At 20.9% G+C, this 27524-nt stretch overlaps 1 protein-coding gene and 1 non-coding gene across 9 annotated transcripts; both read left to right on the forward strand.

Moving 5' to 3' along the window:
- The first annotated feature begins 845 nt into the window (after nt 1–845).
- Nucleotides 846–27404, forward strand: LOC129613444 (neuronal synaptobrevin). 8 transcript variants are annotated; one of them, XM_055527504.1, is made up of 8 exons: nt 846–1005; nt 1502–1644; nt 9752–9826; nt 14222–14363; nt 14503–14661; nt 14766–14817; nt 19798–19871; nt 25751–25891. In XM_055527504.1, coding segments are annotated over exons 2-7 (456 nt in total). In that variant the 5' UTR covers nt 846–1005; nt 1502–1642; the 3' UTR covers nt 19824–19871; nt 25751–25891. The 8 variants fall into 8 exon arrangements, with proteins under 8 accessions (XP_055383479.1, XP_055383480.1, XP_055383477.1 ...); XM_055527505.1 differs by lacking the exon at nt 25751–25891 and adding an exon at nt 21759–21895; XM_055527502.1 differs by lacking the exons at nt 9752–9826; nt 19798–19871 and adding an exon at nt 4246–4343 and having other exon boundaries at nt 25751–27404.
- On the forward strand, nt 16121–16252 carry LOC129613623 (U4 spliceosomal RNA). Its single transcript, XR_008697323.1, has one exon. It is a non-coding gene; the product is annotated as a U4 spliceosomal RNA (small nuclear RNA).
- Nucleotides 27405–27524: the final 120 nt, after the last annotated feature.

The following is a 27524-nucleotide window of genomic DNA, read 5'->3' on the forward strand; positions in this document are numbered from 1 at the left end:
ATTTGTTTCTGTACCTTTAAAACACAGAGAGAAAAATCTTCCAGGCAAAAAATACGCATGCTTGAGTCTTATTCAAATAAAAGTTTAAGGTTCCTACTCTCTTTATTCATTCTAAAATTTTTACTAATGAAATAATAATGTTTACTGTAAAAGAATGTTTAGCAATAAATTATTACTACTGTTAAAAATTTCACCACTCTTTTGACACATCAATATTGCTACATTCACAATATTTAATTTTTATATACATTCACAATTTCTTTTTGAAATTGAAAAAATTTAATTTTAAAATATTTTACACTCACTTATTTTAATATACTGCTATTTGATATTTCACTAATCTAAATGCTCTTTCATCTACAAATGGGAAATTTTTTTGGTCGTTAATATCCTAATTGAAAGTGAAAAGTTATTTTGAGAGAAATTATGGTATTAAATTAAAAACTAGTTTCAATATTATTTTTTATTAATAATCGATATATGTAGATATTTCCATACAACAATTATTGTCATATGGAAAACGTGTCATTTTCATATCCAGACAGTTGAACATGAAGTTATATCTGGTGAATTTTCACAATAATCACATTTGATGCATTTTCCACATTTCTTCATATATACAAGTTATATTCAAATAGAATATAATGAAAATTTTTTGTTGCAGCACAACAAATAGTGTAGCCGTGGTGAAATAAAAAAATTTGTATCAGAATATTTAGCTTCAAAATATTTACAGCAACAATGATTATTTCTCTAGACAAGACATTCTCATTTAAGTCAATAAATCGAAGGACCCTCTTTTTTTGAAACAGTCATACATTTAAAGTTTCGTTAAATTCATTTTCACATCAACTTTATTCAGTTATTCGACTTGGAAGTTTTCTCAAATTCATTCAATGTTGAATCGAAGAATGTCGTATTAGGATAAAATTTTATTCGCTGTGAAAAATTACAAAAAAAAAATATTTTTTTCTTTTGAAAAAATTATTTAAAATTTTCAGAAAGGTGAAAAATTTTTTTAATTATTGATTTTCAAATTAAATATTTAATTAAAATATATAAATATCGTGTAATTTTCGATAATAAATAAAATTTAAACTAGTGGCAATAAGAAAAAAAAAAAATTTTCTCTCACATTTTCTACTGAAAAAGTGAAAATTGATTTTTCAAACAGGCGTCAGAATTTTTTTTTCATTTTTTCATTTTATAAAATTATAATAATTAATTTCATTTAAAATATAAAATTTAAAACAGTGTTAAATAAAATTTCATATATTTAATAAAAATTATAATAAAATAATTGTGAATTTAAAAAAAATTTTAATATTTTATATTTATTTTTTATTTTCAATATTCAGTAGGTAATTCAATTATTGCAGAAAAAAAAAAAAACAAAAAAAAAATAAAATAAATAGAATAAAAATATAAAAATATTCCAAAAAAAAAAATTCTCTCTTTTTTGTTCTATATATTTATCTCACTCTTACAAATTCAATTCAAGGCGACATTTTGTGTTTTTCATAAGAAACACCAGCAGAGCAAGAAAACAGAATTATTTGCGGCACCTACTCCTAGTTTTTGGGGTCTGTGGATATATTAAAAGACTTCGTACATATTAAAAAACAAAAAATAAAATAAAAAAATGTAAGTGAATTTATCGATTTTTTACTTTTTTTTTAGAAGTTTAACATTTACATTATAAAAAAAAAATCTGTAATGAAAATTTAATGTGTATAATATGTATGTATATATAATATATATATACACATTTATATACAAATATGTGTAACCAATTTTTAAAAATTTTTTTGGAACTTACGGTATTTTTTTTTTAATATATAAAATCTGATGTGTATCTAAATATATAAGATTGTGCTTTTACGTACGTATGCGTTGCAATATAAGATGTAACAGTAAAGATATTACGGTTATGTTCAATATCATTACTCGAAAACAAATATTTCAGGATAACAAAATAAAATAATAGTTTAACGCCTATGCAATTTATAAAAAAAATTATTTTATTTCATTCATGTGATTTTTAATAAAAATGAAACGACAACAACTTCATTTTATTCAAGCATTTGATGCGAAGTGGATTTTCCATTAATAATTTTATTTTTCGAATTAAAAATTCTATTATTTCTCGTATAGAAAAAAAAATTTAGTTTTTTTCTGTACAATAATGCAGTGTTCAAATTTTTTATTCATTCTTAAATGTGTGTGCATTTATATTGCACATTTCCCTTTATATTCCTTTTAAACGTTGAAAGAAAAAATACCAATACATTTAAAATACACACAGTCTGAGATGACGACATTCAGTTTTTTAGAAAAAAAAAAAGGAATGACAAGTCAAAAGAACCATTCGATATGAAAACAAAAAGAAAAAAAAATATTAATGAAAAAAACTTTTTTTTTTACTGCAAGATTATACTAAACATTAGTATAATTGAAATTTTGTACTAATGAAATATAAGGTACTTTTAATCTAGAGTTACAGTAAAATATTAATCAACAATTACAAAATTTAATTGATTTCAATATTATTTATCGAATAAACTATAATTATATTTTTGTATAAATAATGATTATTTACAGAGGAAAGACTTGAAAAACAAATCAAATTTCTCCTAAAAGTTTTTGTACAAATTTCTAAAAAAACAACGATTAATATAAAATGTATTGAAAATTAGCAATCCTTAAGAAAAAACGTAGAAACCAAAATAATTTAAATAGAGCTAGATACTAAAACGAATGTTGAAAAAAATTGCCAACTTTCAGGCGTGGAAAAAATTTTTCTGTTTCTTAAACAATTTTACTTACACAAGATTTAAAAAAAAACTTTTATTTTGTTATGTAAAAGATAAATCGAAACCATTTACAGAAACAAAAATATATGACTACTTAAAATGTATTTATGTGTAAAAATTTTTGACATATTCAATATTTTTTTACATACATATGTGTCTATAAATTTTATAGATGTCTCTACTCTATATGTACATATTTTTATAAAATAAATTTGTTTTGTAAAATTTATATTATAATGAATGTTTTTTTATAAAATTAAATAAATTTATTGTACATAATATTTGATATGTGTCTACAAAGTGTAATTCTCGCCTACACAACAACAACCAAAAAGAAAAAACAAAATAACAAAAATTAAAAAAAAAAAAGCACAAAAACCAATACAATTTTCTGACGTCTCTACTCTGACTATTAAAATATTGCATATGCACATACAATTTAGAAATATAAACAAAACCTTTATTAAATATGTTAATCCATATATACATATATATAATTACACGAGTACTTATTATTTATAATTTATTCATAAAAAAAAAAGGTTAAACCATAATTTTTTTTTTGTTTGTAATAATGTTTATATTGATTATACTTAAATGACAATATAAATCCATTTATATTTACAGATTTTTGTGTGTAAGGTTGTTTAATATGTATAACATGAAATCTAAATTAATATATATGTATATATAGCAATATATTAATGTTATACATGTATGTGTCGGATTGAATTAGTTGTTTTCTTAGAAAAAACATATTTATAAATTTGACGTAGGAGGTGTGTACCTTAACGCATATATCTGTTGCGATCAAAGCGTACGAAATAGTGGAGTTTTCCATTTAAATGATTTAGTATATATATATACAATTGAAAATTTTATATTAATAGTCCTTTTCGAATTTTTGCTGCAAAAAACTATTTAAAGCTTTTCTACTTAAATTATATACAAAATATGTTTAAAAAGGGTTCATTAAAACGTGTAATAAACTACACCCTTTTCTGAAAATAAATATTTCCAAATTCCTATTATACGATTACCCAAAATCTATTTATGATTCATATTTTCTAAAAATGGTCTAATTATTTGGTCAACAAAAAATATTGAAAAAAAATATTGATTTTTTTTTAAATATAGTTTGATGTAGTTGTCCTCTTGTTATTTTGATGACGAAAGTATCCTTATTCATTTCGGAATTGGAAAATTTAATATTGTTCTTGAAGTAAAGGCAGGTTTACTTTCTACTCGTATCTTATATACTCTGTTCAAAAATCTACAAGAAAATAATAAATATATTTCTTCTTAAACAAACTAAAAAATGATCTATATTTAAGTATGTAAAAATTTTAGTTAGCCATAATAATTAAATAAAATACTATTGAATTTTATTCATATATTTATTTAATATTATTATTATTATATACGATTTCAGTTAAATAAATAATTAAGAACTTAATAAATTATAAGTATATAAAAGAATTTAATAATGGGATTATTGGGAAAGAAAAAGGAAGAACCTCAAGAACCAGAGTAAGATTTAATATAAATTAAATAGTTTTATTTGTTATAATAAAACTGTATTAAATAGGTATACAGTCATAATCAATAATATAAATTTGGTAAACAAAATATTGAAAATAACTGTTCTACATAATATACTATACTGTTTAACATTAAAATATTATAAATTTTTCATATTTCAATATTTTCAATTTTTTTTATATTTTTTACTCGAATTTTTATATTTTAATAAGTTTAAAATACATTATAAATGTATTTTTGAAATTCTCATACCGCTCTTATTTATTTTTCTTATATAAAAAAAAGATTGCAATCGAAATTTACAACAAGGATATATTACATACATATACTTATGTATATGCATATGTATTATGTATAACAGAGAATATATTTTGAATTAATTGTAATATATACAATATGTTACAATATATTAAATTTCAAGAGAATAAATAGTGTATATAAACGAATATGTAAAGTATTATAATGTAACATTTTGTTTTAAACAATGTAACATTTCTATACAAACAAGGTCAAATGTATAACTGTATAATGAAAACTTTTATACAAAATTTAATACATAATTAAATTGTTCTTAATTTATTTAAAACAATTATTATAAATGTTTTTAGTAAAATATAATTTGACATTTCATAAATGGTCTAAATGTTAAACTGTTATATTCTAACTGTTATATAATTAAAAATTAATAATATTATTGTAAAAAATAATATTATAAATTTTAAAGTATAGGTTTCAAACTGTTATACAAAATCAAATTACCGATATTTTCGCACCATGCAAATATATGAAGTTTGAATCGTTCATCGGTTGGATTCGTCATCGTTTATCAGAATATTGAAATAAGAAAAAATATGAAACTAAAAAATAAAAACAAAAATTTAATATGACGTTTACCAAATTTTAATTTTTTAAATTATTACAGTTTTTTTAACTGTAATAATACACGATAAAATGATATAAGTAGTTAAAATAAAAACAATTATGGCTAAAATATTAATGTAAATGAATTAATTCCCTATATTCACAATTCAAAACATAACCTCGCAATATTTTTTTATTTTTTCCGTATTTAATATAATGTATATGTATGAATATATATTTTGGGTCCAAGCTAAAAATTTAATATTTTCAATATCATAATTACACATACATATAGTTTAAATTATTGAAGAGTAGTTTTACTGACGCATATAATTTTCCTTATAATAGATTTTATTGTTTCAAAAATATTTAGTTAATAATATTTATAATATCTTAAGTTTTATACATGAAGATTAATTCTTAATCTAATTAAATTATTTGTTTTATTGTTACAGAAATTGTGTATATGTTTAAATTTAAACTTAATATATTTTTTAATTCTCTGGAATATTTAAATATAAAATTTTATACACATTTATTCAATTAGAGAGATAACTAAAAGTTGAAATAAATTAAAGAAAATAATATAAAATGAATAAGTAAAATGTTGGTGTAAAATGTTGTAGATCTACAAAATACCATGAATGGTGAATATCTCTCTTATGGTGGGAATCTCCAATATGACATGTTTTCAACATTAAATATTTTCTACAAAATTTAAGCCTTGCTTAAATTTTCATTGTAATAATTTGCTATGAATGTCAAATGTCCATTGCATAAAATAAAAAGATCAATTCGATTATCGTGAAACCCACACTTAATAATGTGACTTTGCTCTCATACCAAAAATCGTTCTTTATTCGCATAAATTTTGAAAGTACCTTTTTGATATTTAAAGTTGGAAGATGAGTTTTTTGATATTTAAAGTACGAAGTATTAATGAAAGAAAGTATTTAAAGTATGTCTTGTATGACATGTATGACAAATTTTCTCATTTTCAGAAAAATGCAATATCAAAAAAATCACCTATTTAAAATAGCTAATTGCAAATACATTTATGGCAATCATTTGCACGATAACTCTTTACAATATTTATGTACATATTATGTGAATTTAGAAATAAATTTAGGTGCTTAAAATACACATATAGCAAACCGCATATTCTTTAGAACAAAAACTGTTTTTTCGTCAGTAAAAAATTCGGATGAATTTATAAGATATCTTCTTATCGCTGGATTATTGCACTGATGCTATAAATTACTAATAATGAAATAAAAATTGCAAAAAACAAAGGACAGCGTTCAAGCTAATCACTACAGATTAACAAATTCTATTTTATAATTAGCATAAAATCTATAAGAAATAATTAAAAAACAAGTCCTTTTTACATAATTTGATTATATTGGTATATGAAAGCAAATATCTACATACTTAACTATTACATCTAAATCTGTAATTGGTGATATAAAATTATTTTTAATATTTCTAAATAATATTTAATTGACAAAAATTTTTTCTGGTTCTTAATTGTATTAACAATAGTAATTATTGTATATGTTGCCCACATATACTTTGGGAAGTTGAAATCTAAATTAAGTATATTGAAAATCTTACAACAAATTTCAAGCAAATTACTTAAATAAAAATTTTCAATATGTTAAAATTAAAAAAAAAAATACTTACATTATTACATGTCTTTATATGTAATACTTAAATATATGTATATATATGCACTATTATTTGACAATTAAAAAAGAAAAAAATATTTTTCCAAAGTAATAAGAAGCGCAGAATCAAAATTTGAGAAAAAAAATATAAAAGAAAATTTAACGAAACTATTCAAGTTTTCCTTTTCTCCTATGAACTCGAATTTATATAGTGTACATTGTCTTATTTTCTGTATCTAGGTGATAGAAAGGAAAATATGTATGTAGTTGAAATTTTTTTCTACATATACATACATACATGCAAATAATTTCATTTATTTTCAATAGAGAAATTTTTCTAATTGTCATATTATTCTTATATTAATTGGGTATACAATTAAAATTCACTTATGTATCTTTTATGTGATTTCTTCCGAAAAATTTGTTGATATTAATATAATATTATGATATACATATGTATGTAAATACTTGTAGGTTATGGTTTGACGTAGTATCAAATCTGTTAAACAAATACTAAATTTTTATAATCAATAAAATGACGAATTTAATTAGAATTCTTTCAGAATTAATATACTTATAAAAAAATCATTTCAGCTCAAATTGCTCAACCAATTCACAAATTTTAAATTCGTATTCTCCTTTTATAATTACTTGCCGAGTAAAAAAGTGAGATAGACGATCAGGCTCTTAACTCAGATGTTAACACATAAAACTGATGCCGGTTTGTCAAAAGGCAGGAGTAAAATTTCTATCTGCCTAGAATGTTGTTAAATTTTCGCGGAATTGAAACTACTCGTATATGCTATAAACAGAAAACCTCTTTGCATTTGCAAATCTAAATTTCTTACTATATCGCCATGAACATGAAATGCATTTCCTTTGCAGAAATATAACACGTCCAACTGCAACAGTCTATACGAAGAAGCAGTTGGAAGAATTACTTATTTATTTCCAGTCAAATTTTTGTAAGAAAAATAAATGTCAAATTTTCAATATTTCAATTTAAAGATTGATTTTTACTTCTGTATATAATAGATTTTCCATGCAAAACAGATTGTTATATTCTCGTAAAATATTTCACCTATCGGTATAAATGTATAGTACATAGTTTTTAACTTAATATGATTTTAAACTATGATGTAGTTGCGAAAATATAAAGATATTATTTTATTGCAATACCACGAAATTTGGAAAAATTGAACAGGATAATTTTGAAACGAAGTATAAAATAGAAAAAAATTTCTTATATAATTCGTATATTTCCTATTACAAAGTTATTTTTAACTGTTATATCTGTTATACATCAAATGTTAAAAAATAAAATAACTGATTTACATTTAAAACCTGCCGCTAGATAACTTAAATCTGCTGCTGGCTATGTTTTAATTAATGAATTTTCTATAAGAGAAAAGCACACACATTTATTTAAAGAAAAAATGAGTGCAATGTTTTATTTTATATAACAGATTATTTTTTTCTTTAAATTTTACTTTTTAACGATTCCTTTTCTATTTAATGAAATTCCCACACAACAAATAAACCTCTTAATTAAAGTCTGGAGGGTGTGTTTTTAATTAAATAAAAAGACAAGTTTTGATAGTCAAATATTTATAAAATAAAATGAATTTAAAAATTTATGTCAAAAATTTTATGCTCTTTAAAAAAAAAATCAATATTTTCTTTATTTAAACTAAAACACTTGGATAAAATTTAAATAAAAGTTTCTGAACGAAATTCTTTACTCTTATACAATTTATACTTAAAATATATAAAATTAACAATATATTACACTAAAATTTTACAATAAATATATACAACAGCAAAATACACTTGAGAAAAGCATATTTTATTTTGAAATTTTACTTTTAATAGAAGTTTTCACAGCTTGATGCAAAATATCGATGATAAAGCAATCTATTTGTCAGAGAAAAACTTTGCACTATTACCACAACAATGCGTATAAATTAAAAATATTTCTCTCACTAGTATGAATTTTCTCTGCAAAAAAGTAATGTACAAAACTAGAGCGATAACTGTTAAAATCAAAAAAAAAATTAATTTTAGTGTATGTATGTCATTTGACATTTCGAAAAATTAATTTACCTTGTTTTGTATATTTTAAGGTGACAAATTCCCCTGTCATAATTGTCACAAAGAAGTGAATGAAAGGAAAAATGAAGGAAAGACAAAAAGCTTTCACTAAAGAAAGAATGATTGAGAATGATAAACAACTGTATTCTCATTTTTACTGAGCGAATTGCATACAATAAGGGAGTTTATGTGATGGCACTAAATTTTGATTATCGAGTTTTCGGTGGAAACGCAGTCCTCCGTGGTAGGGAAGCCGGTCGGTCAGTCTGCCGATCTGTGTGACGCGTGTTCTGTACGACGTATGTGTCTCAAGTTCGGCTATAATATTAACCAGTATAAACTTTAATTGTTTTGACAATCAATGTTTTAACAGTAATAAATATCTCAACCGTAAATACCTTGAAAGTGAATGACATGTTCCCATTTTTACTCTGTTTTGCTCTAACACACATTAAGCTGTGGAAATTCCTAATGTTTTATGATTAAATTATTTATTTTTAATTTATAATTTTCTTAAAAAACTGCGATTGTCAACATTTTATTGACATTTTTCTATATTTTAGTCTTATAGGGACTTTTATGTATGTTTATAATAATTAACAAAAAAAAAAAATGTTATCAATGTTGTGTTATTAATGAACATTATAATTTTTCTGTTATTTTATTTTTGTAACCAAAATTTTGTTTTTTATTCTATTTGAAATTTTTATTTTAATGTAGAATTACTCTTTATTTTTCTTTTTATTATACAATATAATTTTATACGTTTTTATTTAGGGCTGAAGAAAAAAAGGCTGAATCAACACCAGCTACAGCTGAAGATAAAGCACCTGCTGCTACGGGAACAGAATCGTAGATTTCCTTTTAAATTTTTTATTGAATTTGATTTTTAAATGAAATTTCAAATGTTTTTTTTTTTCATATTATTTAATCAATTTTTCTGGAAGCCTATATTCATACAATATAATAATTTTAATTAACTATAGTTAATGGCCGTTTATTCATTGAATTTTAAAACATTTTGCAAATATGTTTTAAATGTAATAATTGAAGAATGCCTATAGCATATACAATATTTCTCAAATTTTAACAAATTAATTTAAATTTCAGTTTAGCTCATAGGTCTAAAATTAATTTTAAATCAGGTTAATGATTTGTTAAATAATTATTATTCTTAATTGTCTTAAAGAACAAACTAATATAAAAAAATTTCATAGAAATTTTGCTGTTTGACATTTTAAAAATTTTAAATTTGCAACCTGCACTGTGAACTAAATTTTTTGCAAAATGTTAAATTTTCATAAAATAATTCATATAAAATTTGAAATTCTAAATTCATTCTTAATTGGGATAAGTAATGAAAAAAGTTTTTAAACAAAATTATTGTATAAGAACATTTTAAATAAGAGTTTTAAAATTTTCAATTCACAAAACTCGAATTAGAATTGCTTTCCTTTCAAATTTTGAAAAATATTTTTCTTATTATTTTCGCATATTTTTCTAGTACATATTATATAATGTTGAAATGATCTCATTAGCATTAATTTTTAGAAATAAACGACCAAGAACTATAGTAAATTTTCGTGCATGATCCTTTATAAAATGTCAAGTTTGACATAAACAAAAAAAAAAAAGTAATTATATATCAATTACTATAATGGCTGACAATGATCGCTGATCGCTGATTTTAATATCTTTTATACAGACATACACATATTTATAATCTTTGCTATATACCATTTCAAATTAATATCATATTATATATCTAAATACAAACTGATTTATTTGCTAATTGAAAATTATAATTTAACAAATTTTAACTGAAAAAATTTTCGATTTAATTGATTTCAATATTAAATTCACAAGCAATTATTGTTTTACTTAAAAATTGAAACTTTTTATTACGGAAAAAGACAGTTTTAATAAAAACTTTAAAATACACATATAATTAGCGAATAAATTTATATTTATTTATGTTAACGAAAATAAATACAATATTGAAGGAAGAACCATAATTTACAAATTGGCTTCGATTTTAATTATGTTATTTATATGAAATATTTTATAATTCTCTTTTAATCAAATACTTTTTGCTTAATATCGAAACTTAAACCCCCTTATCGAAACACAATATTTTTGAATATAGAAATCGATTCTGATGGCAGGAAATACATATAGTTTAATTTATAATTTATTTTTCCACTATTCTTCCAACTCTACTTTTGACATTTTTCTGTACTATACATTCTCTTACTTTTGACATTTCTCTGTACATAAAATATCGTTTTTGAAGAAAAACGATTTTTAAATTCACTTAATATCCTTCTATGTTTCTGTTCTTCGCAATATTTTGTGCTATAATAAATTTTTTTAAATAAATATTTTAAATTATCTTATTTCAAAATCGACCCTTTATAATTTATAAGTTTTTTTTTAATATAATTTATTATTTTAATGTTATACTTATGTAAATAATTTTTATTCTATATTATATAGTAATAATAATTTGCTATAATTTTTATAGTATAACAATAGCACAAGTTATGAAAAGATTTTTTGGTAAAATATTTTTGCACAAAATTTTTTTATTTTTTGTTAATCAATAAATTAAATTCCCAATAACCTATGTATACACATGTATGTATAAAGAAGATTAACTGATAAGAATCTATAATTTTTATTTTCCAAGCACCTCTGTTCTAATTTTTCCAAAACAAAAAAATAAAATGCACCAATGTATTGCTTGATTTTATATCAAAATTTTTATTTAAAAATGAAAATTTATTTAAAATATCCACTTTAGCACAAAACCCTGCACAAAATAAATTTATATGTTTTTCTTTAAATTCAATTTTATGTGAGCAGTTATTGAGAGTAAAAATTTCTTAAAACAAATCGATGTATTTTTTGCAACACGACAAATCTAATTTGTTTTAGCTAAGCATGACTTCAAAAATGCAGTATTATTTCCTTTTGAATAACGATTTTACAACGTGTATGAAATTTTACAACGTGTATCAATTTTTACAACGTGTATGAAACACTGTTTAATTATAGTTTAAAACATTTCCAACATTTAGAAAGAAAAAATTTTTGATTAAATTTTTGACTCATAAGAAATTATCTCAAAATTTAATATTTATTTCAGAGAATCTATGTCTTTAAAAGAACATTACATAAATATATTTAAAAACTGTTAGCCATTCTAAATTTTTCACAAAAGCAAAAAGCAAACGGTGACCCGATTAATACTTCACATTATAAAATATAATAGATTTTCTTAACCCCTCTAATTTACTGCCGAATTCGACCATTCTATTAAAGCTTCTTTTAATTGTTGTCAATCCGTATATGAGTGTGTTAAGTATTACACGAATATTTTTAAAACGAGTTAACTTAACTATTTAACTACATACTCCATAGTTTTTTTTACGAGTACGTATTATTTTACACGTAAAAATTTGAGCATATTATGACAAGAATTTTTGAAAAACATTTTTGTAAATTTAACATTCTTACTGCAATTTTGAAGGGTTTATTAGTTTTAAACATTCTTAATAATGAAAAAAGGTAAAATATATTTTTAATTATATAAATTGATTTTAAAAAATTTAACCATTCAAATTTTAAAAGAAGAAAATAACTACTCATATATTATTATTTATAACTATAGTATTATAATTGTTAAAATTTACACGAGAGGCTATGCAATATTGTGGCTAACTTCAAAGTTGAATTAATCGCATTTATTTTGTTTCGATAGCATCTAAATTTTTTTTTACCACTTAAATGCAATCATTTTTTGTTAATGAAGTTAACAATATTTTTAAAAGAATGAAAAAAATTATATTTGTTTTTTATTTGTATAAATTTATTTCTGTAAATTTTGTTTTTGCTTACTTATATTACATATATATACCAATATTCAAAATACATACAACATAAACATACCATCATTACATCATACATATCACACATAACATTAAAACCTATTAAAATAAAATCACATATATGGTGTAGAAATGTATATTTTATATACATTTAAAACATTTTAAAATTAAATTAATTATATAAAATTAGGTAAAATAAAGTAGGTGAAATTTATGTTCTCTTACATTATAAAATATATTATCTATATGAAGTATTATTAATGTGAAATAATATAAAATCTAATAACATAAACTTATTTGCGTCGCGCACGTTTATATATACATTTAGTTTACATTCGTAAAAGCTGAATTTTTAAAATTAAATTGTTAGAATGATTTCTTTAAAGAATTTTATTTAAAAAAAATACATCGTTTTCAATCTAGTTGTTTACCCGTGTAAGTCTCTGTACACCAACCTTGTAGTTGGTGGTCAAATTTAAAATTAAGTAAGAAACGTTACAGCAGAACTTATCTCTTAGGGGCAAATACGCCGGTACAATATAAATTATTTACACATCATTTCCAAGATATTTCACTTAAATGTAAAAAATGTAAAAAACTTGAATAACTAAAAAGAATATTTTCTCTACAGTCTTCCGCACTTCTAATCAACTTTCTAATTAATCTAAAAAATCAACTTGATCTAATTTAAAGCTTTATGAATTTGGCTATAAAAAAAATTTAGGTTTTTAATTGGCCTCTAAAAAAAAACCGTGTAATGTTTATTTACGCCATCATTTTTAAAAGGACAACCGATTCTTATATTGTAGGATTGGAATAAAGCAAATAATCGATTATTTTAGAAGCAGAAAAATGTTATTAGATTATTTTTCAATCGATGAGCCATTTTTTATGTAAGACGCAATGCTATCATTATGCTCATAACATTTTACCAAAAAAAATAATGTAAGAATCTAAATTTTTAAGTATATAGATACAAATCATGTATATTTCGTTAAAATCTATTACATTTAATATTTTATATATAATATGTAATTATATATCTCAGAATAAATTCATCACTAACTATTATATTCGATGAGTAAATATACATGTAATATTTATATAAAAAAAAAGTAATTACCATTCGTTTAGAAAAATATCCATATATATTATTATTTTTACTATAAAATTTTTTTATCCTATAAAAATAAAATATATATTTGCTAATTTTAATGTATTAAAAAATTAAACTAAATATTATAATGAATGTAGAGCTATATTTTTAGACAGTTTTTATAATATCTAATAGCATTTAATTATAAATTAAAAATTTTTTTGTATTAATAATAAATAATTTGAATTTGTATGAAAAAAGGGCCGATCCTGCAGCTGGACCACCTGCCGCAGCCCCAACAGGGGAACCTGGTGCCGATGGTGAAATTGTTGGTGGACCAAGAAATCCACAACAAATTGCAGCTCAAAGAAGATTACAACAAACACAAGCGCAAGTTGATGAGGTATATTAAAATTAATATATATTTTATTTATATTGTAATGCATTGTAAACAATATTTTTATATATAAAATGTTAAATTCAAAACTTATTATGAAAAAAATAAAATTATACATTTTATTTATACTCGTTTAATTTTTAAGGTTGTTGATATTATGAAAACGAACGTAGAAAAGGTGTTGGAAAGGGATCAAAAACTATCAGAATTAGATGATAGAGCTGATGCTTTACAACAGGGTGCTTCACAATTTGAACAACAAGCTGGAAAATTAAAACGAAAATTCTGGCTACAAAATTTAAAGGTATAATAATAAAATAAATAAAATTTCGCGGTAATTTCATTTTTTGACAAATATTCAAAGCGTTCTCAAAACTTACACAATCATAATTTTTTTATATATTTTAGATGATGATAATAATGGGTGTTATTGGATTGGTAATACTCGCAATCATTGTAGGTAAGTGACAATTAAATTTTTTATATTTTTATACGATACGGATTTCATACAGAATTGTTTCTACAAAACTTAAAAAATAAAAATAATTTATTAGCTAAAACCAAAAGTTAATATAATAATAAATTGTTAAACTTCACTATGCAGCTAAAGAGTAATTTATTTGAAAAACAAATATCTGTTTCTGATGTTAGAATATTTGAAGAATATTAAAATAGAATATAATGTCCTTTTTAATATTTTGCTATTATTCTGTATAAACCCCCCTTGTACCACTCTGATAATTTTTCTTTTTTGTATTTCTAAAAATAAAAATAAATAAGTATAATTATGTATATTAAATATTTAATTATTTTTTAATAATAATATTTGAAATACCATTACCAAAAAAAAAAAATAACCAAATTTTATTCCTTTATATTATAGCTAACTTCATGTAGGCGCCTAATATGTTTTAATAAATTACCAAAAATTATGAAATTGTAAATGCAAAAAATCATTGTTCATCACTGTTTTCAATCCTATAAATAAAATTAAAAAATTTATAAATAAATAAATTCATACGTAAAATTATCACCAATAGAAAGAAAATAAAAAAAATTAAAATAATAGAACAAAAAAATTTTTAAATTTCGATCTGTCATTTTTGTTTTTTGTATTTTTTTTCAATATCATTTGTAAACGTCATAGATAATAATAGAGTGTAATTATAATTGTTAAAAAAAAAAGAATATTATCCAAAAATCGTACTACAATGCATTTAAATTCCATATTATAATAAAATTACATTAAAAAATATAACAATATTGAGGTCTAAGAAATAAAAATAAAAAAAAAACACACGAAATCATAATAAAAATTAAGCCAACAAGTTAAAAAAAAGATAAACTGAACGAATTTTTAACGAATTTTTTTTTTTTGGAAACGGCAAAAACGAATAACGACGTAATGGCAAAATTTTTATTCTCATTAAACATAAAGTTGTTGAGGTAAAACAAAATTTAACGGATAAAAGAAAACAAACAAAAAAGAACGTAAAGTTTTTTAAATTGCGTAAGCAAAAATGTAATTAGAAAAAACAACCATTGGTTTTTTTAACTTTATTTAAATACAAAAGTAGGTATATATGTTTCTCCTATATTTGTTTCTTTATTATTGTAATTTTCAAATTCAAAATTGCTACCAATTGGCGTATATTGGCATATTGACAAAATAAAGAAAATTTTTTTTTTTAATTTTTTAATTTTTTTTTTTTATTTTCCTTCCTATTTTATTATTTTGTTCGATTAGAGAGAATATTATTGTTAGCTTTGCGCAGAGGTGATATCGTAACCAATGAGGTTCTACCGAGGTGCGAATATTACTAATTGATAACTTTAACCAAAGTGTTTTCATAATAAATTGATCAAAAAAAAAAAATTCGACTTTATAAATATAATTTTAAAGGTTTTTGGTTAAAAACAATTTCGTTAAAAAATAATATATTTTATATAAAATTATAATTCAACTTATTAAATATAATTAAATTATAAAAGGAAAAATTATTTTGTCGGAATTCAAAGCATTCATTTATAAAGTTATTCAACACAAATGTTCTAGTTAGTAATTGCAACATTTAATAACTAATTATAAATGACATATTTCCAACTTTATATTTTGAACTTAGAATTCACTTCAGCAAAATCTTATTTGATTTTATATTAAAATATTGTTTTACTATTGATATTGTAAATTTAATTTTGCATTATTACAATAAACTTTTATTTGTTGAGATTTTATGATTATTATGAAGGTTTCATTATAACTTTATCATAATTCATACAATTTACTTATGTAATATAAATTGTCTATATAAGGGATTAATAAAATTTAACATGAGTCAAAACTAAAATCTATTTTATAATAAATTATATTGTTTTCAAATTATTTCTTATCTTGCAAATAGACAATAATTCTCTTCGAACAAAGCTTAATTTTTTTTTTTGGAATATATTTATTTTGTCTTGTAATAAAATCATTATTTTTTTATTTTTTATTATTTTTAGGAATTTTTTTATATGTACAATAATTTGTATTAAAATTAGTGCATAACGATATTCTTTAATTATATTATAATTATAAATAAATATTGTAAAAAAAAAATTTTATCTAAACAACTAAATGTGTGTATATCCAATACATATATAAAAACAAAAGTTTTATAATAAAATATATGTTTTAATAAATATATATGTGTGTATGTGTAAAGTATAAAAAGTAAAATAATTTTTAATTATTTTTAATATCATTTGTGTCTAAATGAAAACGTCCGTAATTTTTAAAAAAATTGTTATTTCCTATTTTATTTTATGATTTTTTTTATAAATTTTTAATAACTTTTATAAATTAATTTAATTTTTTAATGATATACGAATTATAAAGGATATATTTCGAATTTTCTTCATCCTTAAAGATTAAATTTATTTTATTACTCATTAATTTACAAGTATTTCATAGCTCGGTATAATGAAATTGTGACTGCAAAAAACCCTAAATATACCAAGTAATTTTTAGATAGTTAAGGTTTTTGATCATCAAATAATCTTTTTAATCACATTTCTCTTAATTTAAATTTAATAATATTTCCAAAATTACTTATTTTAACGAAATTTAAAATATTTAACGAATTATTTATTTTAACTTCTATAAATAATCTTTAATTGTTACATAAAAGAGCTATAATTTCAAAAAATATTTCGTTAATAAAAATTTTGATTAATATTATAACTAATTTTTTATTAAAACATTCATAATCACTTTCTTTAAACTCTTGTATCAGTTTTTGAATTAACATTACTCCGAAAATTGCAAAAAATTAATTTACAATTTTAGCTTCTGAATTTAATTCTATCTTGCCCTTAATTATTTATTTATTTTTAAGTAATTGTAGATTTGGGTTTCTCGTTTTTATTTTTCTTTAATTATATATAAATATGTAAATATAAAATTATTTCTAATTTTTAAATTTGTTCTTCCTTATTTTATACATAAAATCTGTATGTATATATTATATAGGTATGTGATTAACAAGAAATCGTTATTTTAGAAAACTTTGATTGTTTTTTAAAATTTAGAATATTAAATATTAAAAAAATTAACTTTAATGTTTTACAAACTAAGTTTATTTGTTTTTTCTTTGTGTTTTGTTATCAAAAATTTTTCAAATATTTCTCTCTTCCTCTATGTTAAATGTTTTTCAAAGAACACTTTTTACCTCATCTCTTTTTCTCTATACTTTTAGTGTTCAACCTTAATAGTTAAAAATATACAAAACAATTTTTCATTAAAAATCCGAAACATTTGAAATTTTACATTTTATAAAACCAAAAGAAATTCTTAACCAAACTAAACAATGTGGCAGTAAAATAAAATTATTAAATATAAAGTAAATAATAAATGCTTCCTTGATATATTTTGAGAGCTAAAATTTACCAACTTTGGGCACTATGTGCCAATTTATATATTTTTATACGAAAATTATTTTTTTTTCTTTTAAGTTAATGTAAGAATATTTTCAATAGATTTGTAAGTTGAATAAGGCTTTTTAAGTTTTTATTTTAATTTTAAAGACACATACACATATATTATATAAACATATATAGATATACAAATAATATATTAAACCTACATTGTATATGACGTATAAATGAAAAATAATTACTAATTTTTATTAAATAATTAAAAAATTGTTACAATGTATACCAAATTTAACTTATTTTTTAATTAGCTTAAATGTGAATAACAGTTTCGTGCGAATTTGCTTTTTTTTTAATCGCAAAATTAAAAATTGTTGCCAATGGAATTTTCATAACAAAACTTTCTATGAAATTTGTACAAAATTTATTTCTAAATTAATTTTCATCATTTGATAAATTGATCAAATAAATTAAGATAGGAAGTTAACCACCAAAAATGTCTGCGCGATTATATTAAACCGGCGCGATTAAAAAAATTTAAAAAGAGTTTAAACATCAAAAATTATTTATAGATTTTGTTCGATCAAACTTTTATAGCTTTCTATTTTTTCAATTGGACAAATAATTCAAGATGTTTTCTTTTATCAAAATTGTTATCAAATCGAATAAAATCAATGAAGAAAGTTTTAATATGTGTCAGACTATAAAATTATGTTTACATTGTAACTACGTTTTATATTATAATTCAAATAAATTAATTTACATTATATAAATATACATTTACCGTTAATGGTATTGATTTATCTTATAAAATTACGGTAGTATTCGAAAAGTCTTCCTAGTTTTTTTATATTATTTTTTAAGGTATTTTTTTTTTAATTATAAATTTAATATTTTTTATTTAAATTATATATTTTTTCTCTTTATTTTGAAATAAATTGGAATATGCTTTAGCTTGCTTTCAAAATTTCGTATTAATATAATAATAAAACAAAAAATGAAAATTAAATATTTTTCAACAACGAAATTTTATAAATTGATCTAAATTTACCAAAAAAATTATTTCCGTTATTATAATTATGATTATTTGATATTTTATTTAAATTGTATATTGTTTTATTTTAACAATTGGAATATGCTTTCGCTTGCTTCAAAATTTCGAAATACTTATAATATCAAAATCAAAATTTAAAATTGAATATTTCAGTATCGAATGTGTTTTAAAAACAACAATTATATCTTAGAAAACTAAAAATATTTCGTTAATAAAATCTATTCGAAAGTATGATAATAATGAGGCTCGTTAAAAAAAGTCGATATTCAGCTACATTCTATATTCCGTAATAAAAATTTTTATCATCATTTTAGCATATATTTCATTAAATTCATCCATTATCCCTTAATAATTATTGTTGTATTTGATTGTTAGTTTACTATTGCTAAAAACTTCTTCTTAAAAATTGAAATTTTTAACATTTTATTTTTCAAAATAAAAATTAAATTAAAAAAACTATATTTTGTTTCACAGAAAAAGGAAAGAAAGAAGAAGATTAAAATTTTCGTTAAAATTGAAAAACAAAGAATATTTTTATGGTAGATAAGGTATCAATAAAAATTTAATCCAGCAATTTAAATATTTCGAGTAGTTAAGCTAGAATATTAAAATTAATTTAATGGAGTATTTTCAATGTAATCGGAATTTTTTCTTATTTTGATAAAAAAAAATTCAATTGACAATTCGAATAATTTAAAAATCACCATATTTTATTGAATTCTTAAATTATTTCTAATATTGTTTTCCGTATTCAAGATATTTTAATTAAAAATAATACTTTATATACAAGTTTTTAATAATTTCAATTACCGAAATGGTCAAGTTCGCGAGATATGAAAATTAAATAAAATTAAAAATTAAAATATTAATTCGTTTTTTACATTAATACTATTAGTTTAGTGTATTTTTGATTTTTTTTAGTGAATTTCCCATAAATTACATTTTGAAGTATTAAGATTTCTTTGAAATAGAAATTTGTACAAGTTAATAGAAACATTATTTTTCTCCCTTTAACTCTCTTAGTCTAGTTTTATTATGTATTATTATAAATATTTAAAATTTAAGAAAAGAAATATTAACCAAAGGAACAATAAATTCAAATAAATTTTTTAAATCTTGAATTTATTCAAGAATAACAATTACATCTAATATTTTGTAAATTTCAAATAAATATATGTGATTCAACCAGGTTACGTGTACTGTGCATATCTATATATCAGTGTATCTTCTTATTCAAATGTTTTAGAAACAAATTTTTTAAAAAAAACCTAATTTAAAAGTTAAAACATTTACAAATATTTTACTTCTATATTAAAAATTTTCACGAAATGTACTTAAACAATAAGTTATATAGTGTTGAAATAATTTCCAATTAATTGCATAAAAATGAATATGAATGAGTTATGAATTTCTTTTAATTTATGCAATTTGATTGCTACTTAGTTGATACATATAACATTGTATTCACAGATATTTTAATTAAATTTGATTTCTACATATGAAATATTGTAAAAAAATTTGAATACATTTGCCCTAACCAAATGCAATCACTAAATCTATTTTATATAATAATAAAATCACTTAAAGATTCATTTACTTTAATTTTAAGTGAAATTACAACTTAAACAAATACTTAAAATAACTTAAATCAACAAATAACTTAAATTAACTCTCAATATAAACCAATTTAAAAAGAATACTTTTAAATTTTTTAGAAAATTTTGGTTAATTTCACCTTTTTTTCAATATGTAGTTCTAATTTAGTTCAATATTGGCCGTTCATTAAGAGTAAGTGCTTATCAAATACTATTTTTAAACCAGTACTATTTTGACAGCACAATATTAATTACATAAGAATTTACTAGCAAAATAATATTTTGAAATCCAGTCTAAAATGGAAATCGAATTTATTTTTTTTCACAGATTTTGCGTGTCGACAGAAAAAAAATTACTGTAGCTTTTAAACATTTTTTGAACTGCTGCCGTCTTAGATATATTCGTTCGAACTAAGAACTGCCAATGTTGTTCTGAATTTTAAAAAATCCCCATAGTAAAGATTGATTATTGTTCATCAATTATTCTTCTTTTGACTTTTGGAACCATTTAAATACCAAATGACATAACTAAAATAATATAAAAAAATTATAAATATTTTGAGTAAATATAAATTTTAATTAAATAGGTTAGAATATTGTATGACAAAAAAAATTATACATTTTTTTTTAAAATAATAAAAATTTTTGAATTGAAATACAAATTAATTAATTTTCTCTTTTTTTCTCTCTCTCTCTCCATTTTCTGCGCAAAATTATTGATAATTAATTACTGGGTGATTGTCACTCGTCTTACTCCTCGTCACTGACCGACGACTGAACAATCCTGAAAATAAAAATCGAAAAATTACTTTAATATTTTAAATTATTAAAATTATTAAGGTAAACTTAATTAAACTTCATAAGATAACAAAAAAAAATATCTGGACATTACCTAGGTGGCCTTGCAGGATCATAAAACAAAAAAAAAACCAAAAACAAAATACCAGAAAAGTAAAAAAAATATTTAAAAAATCATAGATCTTGTGAAAGTTGTCTTCATATAAAATCATATAAATTGAATTGCATCGTTGTCAATAACTTCCATAATAAAATAATAATGTAATATAGTAAACAAAACAAAAAAACAAATATATAAAGAAAATAAAAACATTTATGCGAAAAAAACATATAATTACAAAAAATATTTGAAATACAGAGAAAATGCCAATTATATTTGAATAATTTGAAATAATCATTATATAAAATATACAAATATTTATATAATATATAAGTAATATATCAGAAAATTTGAAAATAAAAAAAAATCATCAAAAAATAGGTATCATTTTATTTTTCATAAAAATAATAATTTAGTAAGGTTAAGTTTTAGTAAACAAAAAAAAAAGTGTTTGTTTTATAGTTTTTATGTTTTCTTAGTTGAAATTCGATTTGGATTTTTATTGTTTTTTAATTTGAAAAGTTCGCAGTAACCATTTTTAATGAAAAATTGCATACTTTATAAGTTTTGTAAATTATTGTTTTAAATTTTTTCTTTCTTTAAACTGTATTATTTAGTTGCAAAATTTTTAATTAGACAAAACTATCAAAATTATTACAATAATTAGAGAACCTTATTTAATAAACCCATTGTACAAAATTCTTAATTATTTTTAAAAAAAATTTATGGAAAAAAGTAAAATTCCTGTTTGTTTTTATTTGTTTTTTCTTATTTTTAAATTTAATTTTTTTTTTTTGTAAAATTTTCTGAATTTTGAAATGTGTTTTGAATTATTTTATATAAATTATCATTATAATTGCTACATATATAAAAATATTGAAAAATATAATTGCATATTTTATATTTAAAAAAAAATGTATTAAACGGACCTATTTTACACGTATTTAAGCTTTATATTGCTATCACAAATTGCACAATGCAGCTATACTCTTATATTTCAAAATATTTCACTGTTATACTTAAAAGTGTTCATTCGTTGAATATTTAGTGAAATAATTGTTAAAAATTGAATTTTGCACTAATATAATACACAATTGCTTTTAATTTAGAACAAAAAAAATCAAATTCTGAGAAAATTAACACTATGAAAACTATTATAACAATAAATTTTTCAAAAGCCTTTTTCAGTCAAACATCAAAAACTATAGTTACAAAATTGATAACTAAATTTTCACCTAATAAACACTCAAACATACCTTTATTTTTATATTTGATGAAAAAAAGCAAACTATACTAAAGTCATAGTAAAATTTTAGTTTGAAAATAAATAGGTACGCAATCCTAATTTTTATTTGCACAAAATATACGAGTGTCTATAATATACGGAATCTGATCACTCTAATATACAACATTTATAACTAAAAATTAATTTCCTTGCTATAAAAATTAAACATTATACAAATATAATACACATCAAATTATTTACACAAAAATTTATCAAAAAGCTGCCACTTTCGTATTTCATTTTTAACACAAAAAAATCTTAAATATTACACAACTCTATCAATTCTATTTAGTAATTTAAAATGTACGTATATTTAAAACACTACTACTTATGACGTAGATAAGTTCACAAACAAATATTTAATATTAAATCCTTTCCTTCAATTTCTGTACAATCTTCTTATTACTTGTTATCTATCAATCTACTTAAAATTATTTATTATTAAAATTGCATTAAAAAATATTGCATCCAAAAGAATATATAAGTGTGTTAATTAAAATAATCTATTTGAAAAAAAATATTTCAAAATTTAATAAAATTTTTCAAAAATAAAAAAATTATTAATTATTATTCTTTGGTTCAATATAAATGAATGTATGTATACGTTTTTATAATTTTAATTTCACCATTAATGTCTATTGAATGAGATTTGAATGGTGGTAATGTAAAGAAAAAAAAAAGATTCTAAATGACCGAATGATAAAAATTAAATGAAGGATAAAAGAAATCCTTTAGTATGGATTTACCTATAGGTTGTATGTGGGTGTTCTATTTTTTTTTTATTTTTTGTTTTTAATAAGTGTGTATAATTATGTATAGAAATTTTTTGATGAAAGCATTAAAAACTAATGAAAAAAAAACTATGCTATTTCAGTTCTATGCATATAATTATAATTTTTAAATTTAATTTCAATTGTTTTTGTTAGTTTTTAATTTCAATTAATTCAAAAATTCCACCAAAACCTTATATATTAAATAAACAACACCGCCAGAACATTGTATTATCATCAAAAACAAATATAATTCTTTAAAAGATAATATTTAATACATATAAGAGTAAATTATAAAATAATATAATTATGTATTTAGAATATATGTATGTATAGAAGAAAAAAACATACAAAATTCCTTGATCTACTAATTTATTAAAACTCCTTGAATAATCTACTTTTCTCCATTTTGAATTCTAGGATTTATTGCCAATTAATCTCCATAACTCTGTCATTCGTTTTGTTGCTGATCATCAAATTTCCGAATTTGCCGAATGGATCAATTTTTTAAAACCTAAAATATAAAAAGAAATAATATTGTTAATTAATCCTTTGAAAAATTAATTTTTTGATGAATTTTTGAAATTTTTCAACAATTTAGATTTTGTATTTTTTTTTTAATTTTCTGAATTATAATGAAACGGTGTAAACTATATTTTCTTGAATAGCTTACATTAATCTGCCAATGTATAAAAGTCTATGTAATTTCGTTGATAATTTATAAACTATGTACGAGCAGATTTCATGGTAATGTGAATATCAAATAAACCCACATTAATTGAAAAGAACATCATAAAAATAAAAAATTAAGCATACTTACATATCTATAGTTTTTCTAATAGTTTGACGGACAAAATAAAAACGGTTTATGTGACCTTTCCTTTTTTTAATAACACCATCGTATTGTTATGAATCCCAAAAATATTGTAATGATAAAACATTTTGTTTTATTTAATCAAGTAACAAAATAATATTAATTTCAAATTCTTATGCTTATGCAATGTCCAATATCATAAAATCAAATAATTTAAATTAGGAAAAACAATGACTTTCTATAAAATGACATAAACAAATGTCCTTACCAGGTATTAATTGGGTATTAAAAAGCATTGCCAGCCTTATAAATCTACAAAACTGCCAATATAGCAGAACATGTATATTAACTTTGCTTTACAACATAAATGAGTTAGTTAAATTAGTATAAGATAATACAAGATAATAATATACAATAAGATAGATAATATTATACAAAATATTTAAATTTAAACCAAACCATCATTAATAGCAAGAACTATAAAGAAAAATATACAACAATAAAAATACAATTATATATATACTTATATATGTGTATCTATGTAAATATTTTTCATACAACAGATTTTAGAATATCAAACGTCTACTGTACATAAAAATTTTACAAAAATCAAATTTTTATTTCATAATTATAAAAAGACAAGTACCTACTACTCTTACCTATATATATATAAATATTTTCTTCTTAAAAATGAAATTTACATTAAAAATAAAACAAAAAAAATGTGTAAAAACTTTGTACACAGAAACCCGAAAACAACAACTCAATAACTCAACTTACTTGTATATGAAAAAAGCGTTATTATTATTTTTTTGCCTTATTTGTCAATGTGGTAGAATGTTGCTATTATAAATGTAATATTTGTTTTGCTATTTTATATAAATATGAGAAAATATTACAATTTTTTATTATTAAATTTTCTAATATAAATTTTTTTCCCTCTTATTTCATTTCTCGATTTCTGGAAACCGAACATCTGCTATATTGTTTGTTGTTCTTCGAAAAAAAAATCACAAAAAACTTCGAAACCACAAAAAACAAAACACATAAAAAATAATTTTTTAGCGAAATTCATGCCAGAAGAAAAGCCACCACAAAATCCTTATTATATGATGCCACCACCACCACCACAACCACAACCTGGACAAGCAGCCCCAGCAGCTCCAGCACCAGCTGCAGGTACACGAAAACTCGTATCTGGTTCGTTTGTAGAATAAAAAAATTTCAGAATTACTTAAATATTAATTTATTATTGTGTTTTTTTAATTTTGAAAAAAAAAATTTAAATTTAAAAAAAAATTGATAATGTAATGAACAAAAAAAATAAGAAATTATATGAGATTATCAAAAATTAACTAACTATTAAAAATAAAAGGAAAAGGTAAAATCAAATAATATCAATGAAAATAAAAAAAAATACTAGATTATGAAAGAAATCATAAAAATATTATAAAAAAAGAATTAATAATTATGTTTGTATTTTTAAATTGTACTAATAAAAACCACTAAAAAGGGAGTAATGAAAAAAAAAAACAAATACCATTATAAAAAAATTAAGTAAATAAAGATGTTCGTTCATTAATTTGAACAAGCCTTTTTTTCAGTGAAAATAATTTTTCCTGAATTTGAAAATTTTATCTTCATTTTATTTTTATCAGCCATTTAAAGGCTTCGCGGATCCTTTCCGTAAAAAAAGTCAGAATTATTAAAATTATTTGTAATTGATTGATAGAAATACAAACATGTTCATACAAAATTTCCTAATGTCAATTTTTTGAAAGTCATCCTATATACTTATAACGGAAATGAGAGTCTCTCTTTTTTAAACTATACATTTATGTTTACATACATAAATTATGCTCCTGTCCTGTTGTGCTTACACATATTAATTTATATTAGATTTATTCGCATCGCCAAAAATCTACTTGTGTACTTTTAATTTTATTATTATACGTACTATATTATGTACAGTAATCTAATAATAAAACGGTCATAATTAAAATTCATAATTTTCAATTTCTATTCAAAATAATTTTAAATTTTATATGTTGAGTAGGCTACTAGGCCTGGGATTATAAAAGAAAATTTCTATATTTATTGTATACTAAAATCTTCTGGCTATAATTCAGTTACATACGAGTATATTATTTCAGTTGTATATATATAGTGGAGAATATTAAAAAATAATTATTTTTGTTATTGAAAATTAATAAATAAATAAAACATAATTTAAATAAAATTCGTATATTTCCGTAATTTTACAAATAATAAAGAAAAAATAAAAAAGTATTTTATTAATATAAAATAAATTATATTCCTATATTGAAAATTATCATAAACATTAAAAGAAAAAGACATCCTAAAAGGCAAAATAACAACTTATACCGTTCATTTCATTCCTGCGACTAATAACACATACATATAGTTGCAAATAACAAAAGAAAAAAAATTAAATTAAATATAAAATTTTATTGTTAAAAATTACGAAAGGATATATATATATATATAAAAATTAAGAAATGGATAGCATAAAAACTATTACGTACATAAATATAAAAATAAAAAAAAGAGAAAAAAGTGTAAGTTCAATAATTTAATAAAATTTCAGGCTGAATGAATCTATCTCCCCCCTCCCCCTTAACCTATATTTCTTATTTCAATCTATAGTATATAATAAATAATACCTATTATTAGCAAAATAACTTATTATTACGAAAATTTTAAATTCAAAAGAAAAAATAAAAGGAAAATAAATAAAATTTATTAATATTTCTTCTTTATAATAAATTTGTTTGTAAAATATATTGTATAAAAAAAAAATGAAAAAAGAATGTAAAAC

This window comes from Condylostylus longicornis, unplaced genomic scaffold (assembly GCF_029603195.1).
Source record: "Condylostylus longicornis isolate FDR11 unplaced genomic scaffold, ASM2960319v2 ptg000084l, whole genome shotgun sequence".
NCBI classification, from domain to species: domain Eukaryota; kingdom Metazoa; phylum Arthropoda; class Insecta; order Diptera; family Dolichopodidae; genus Condylostylus; species Condylostylus longicornis.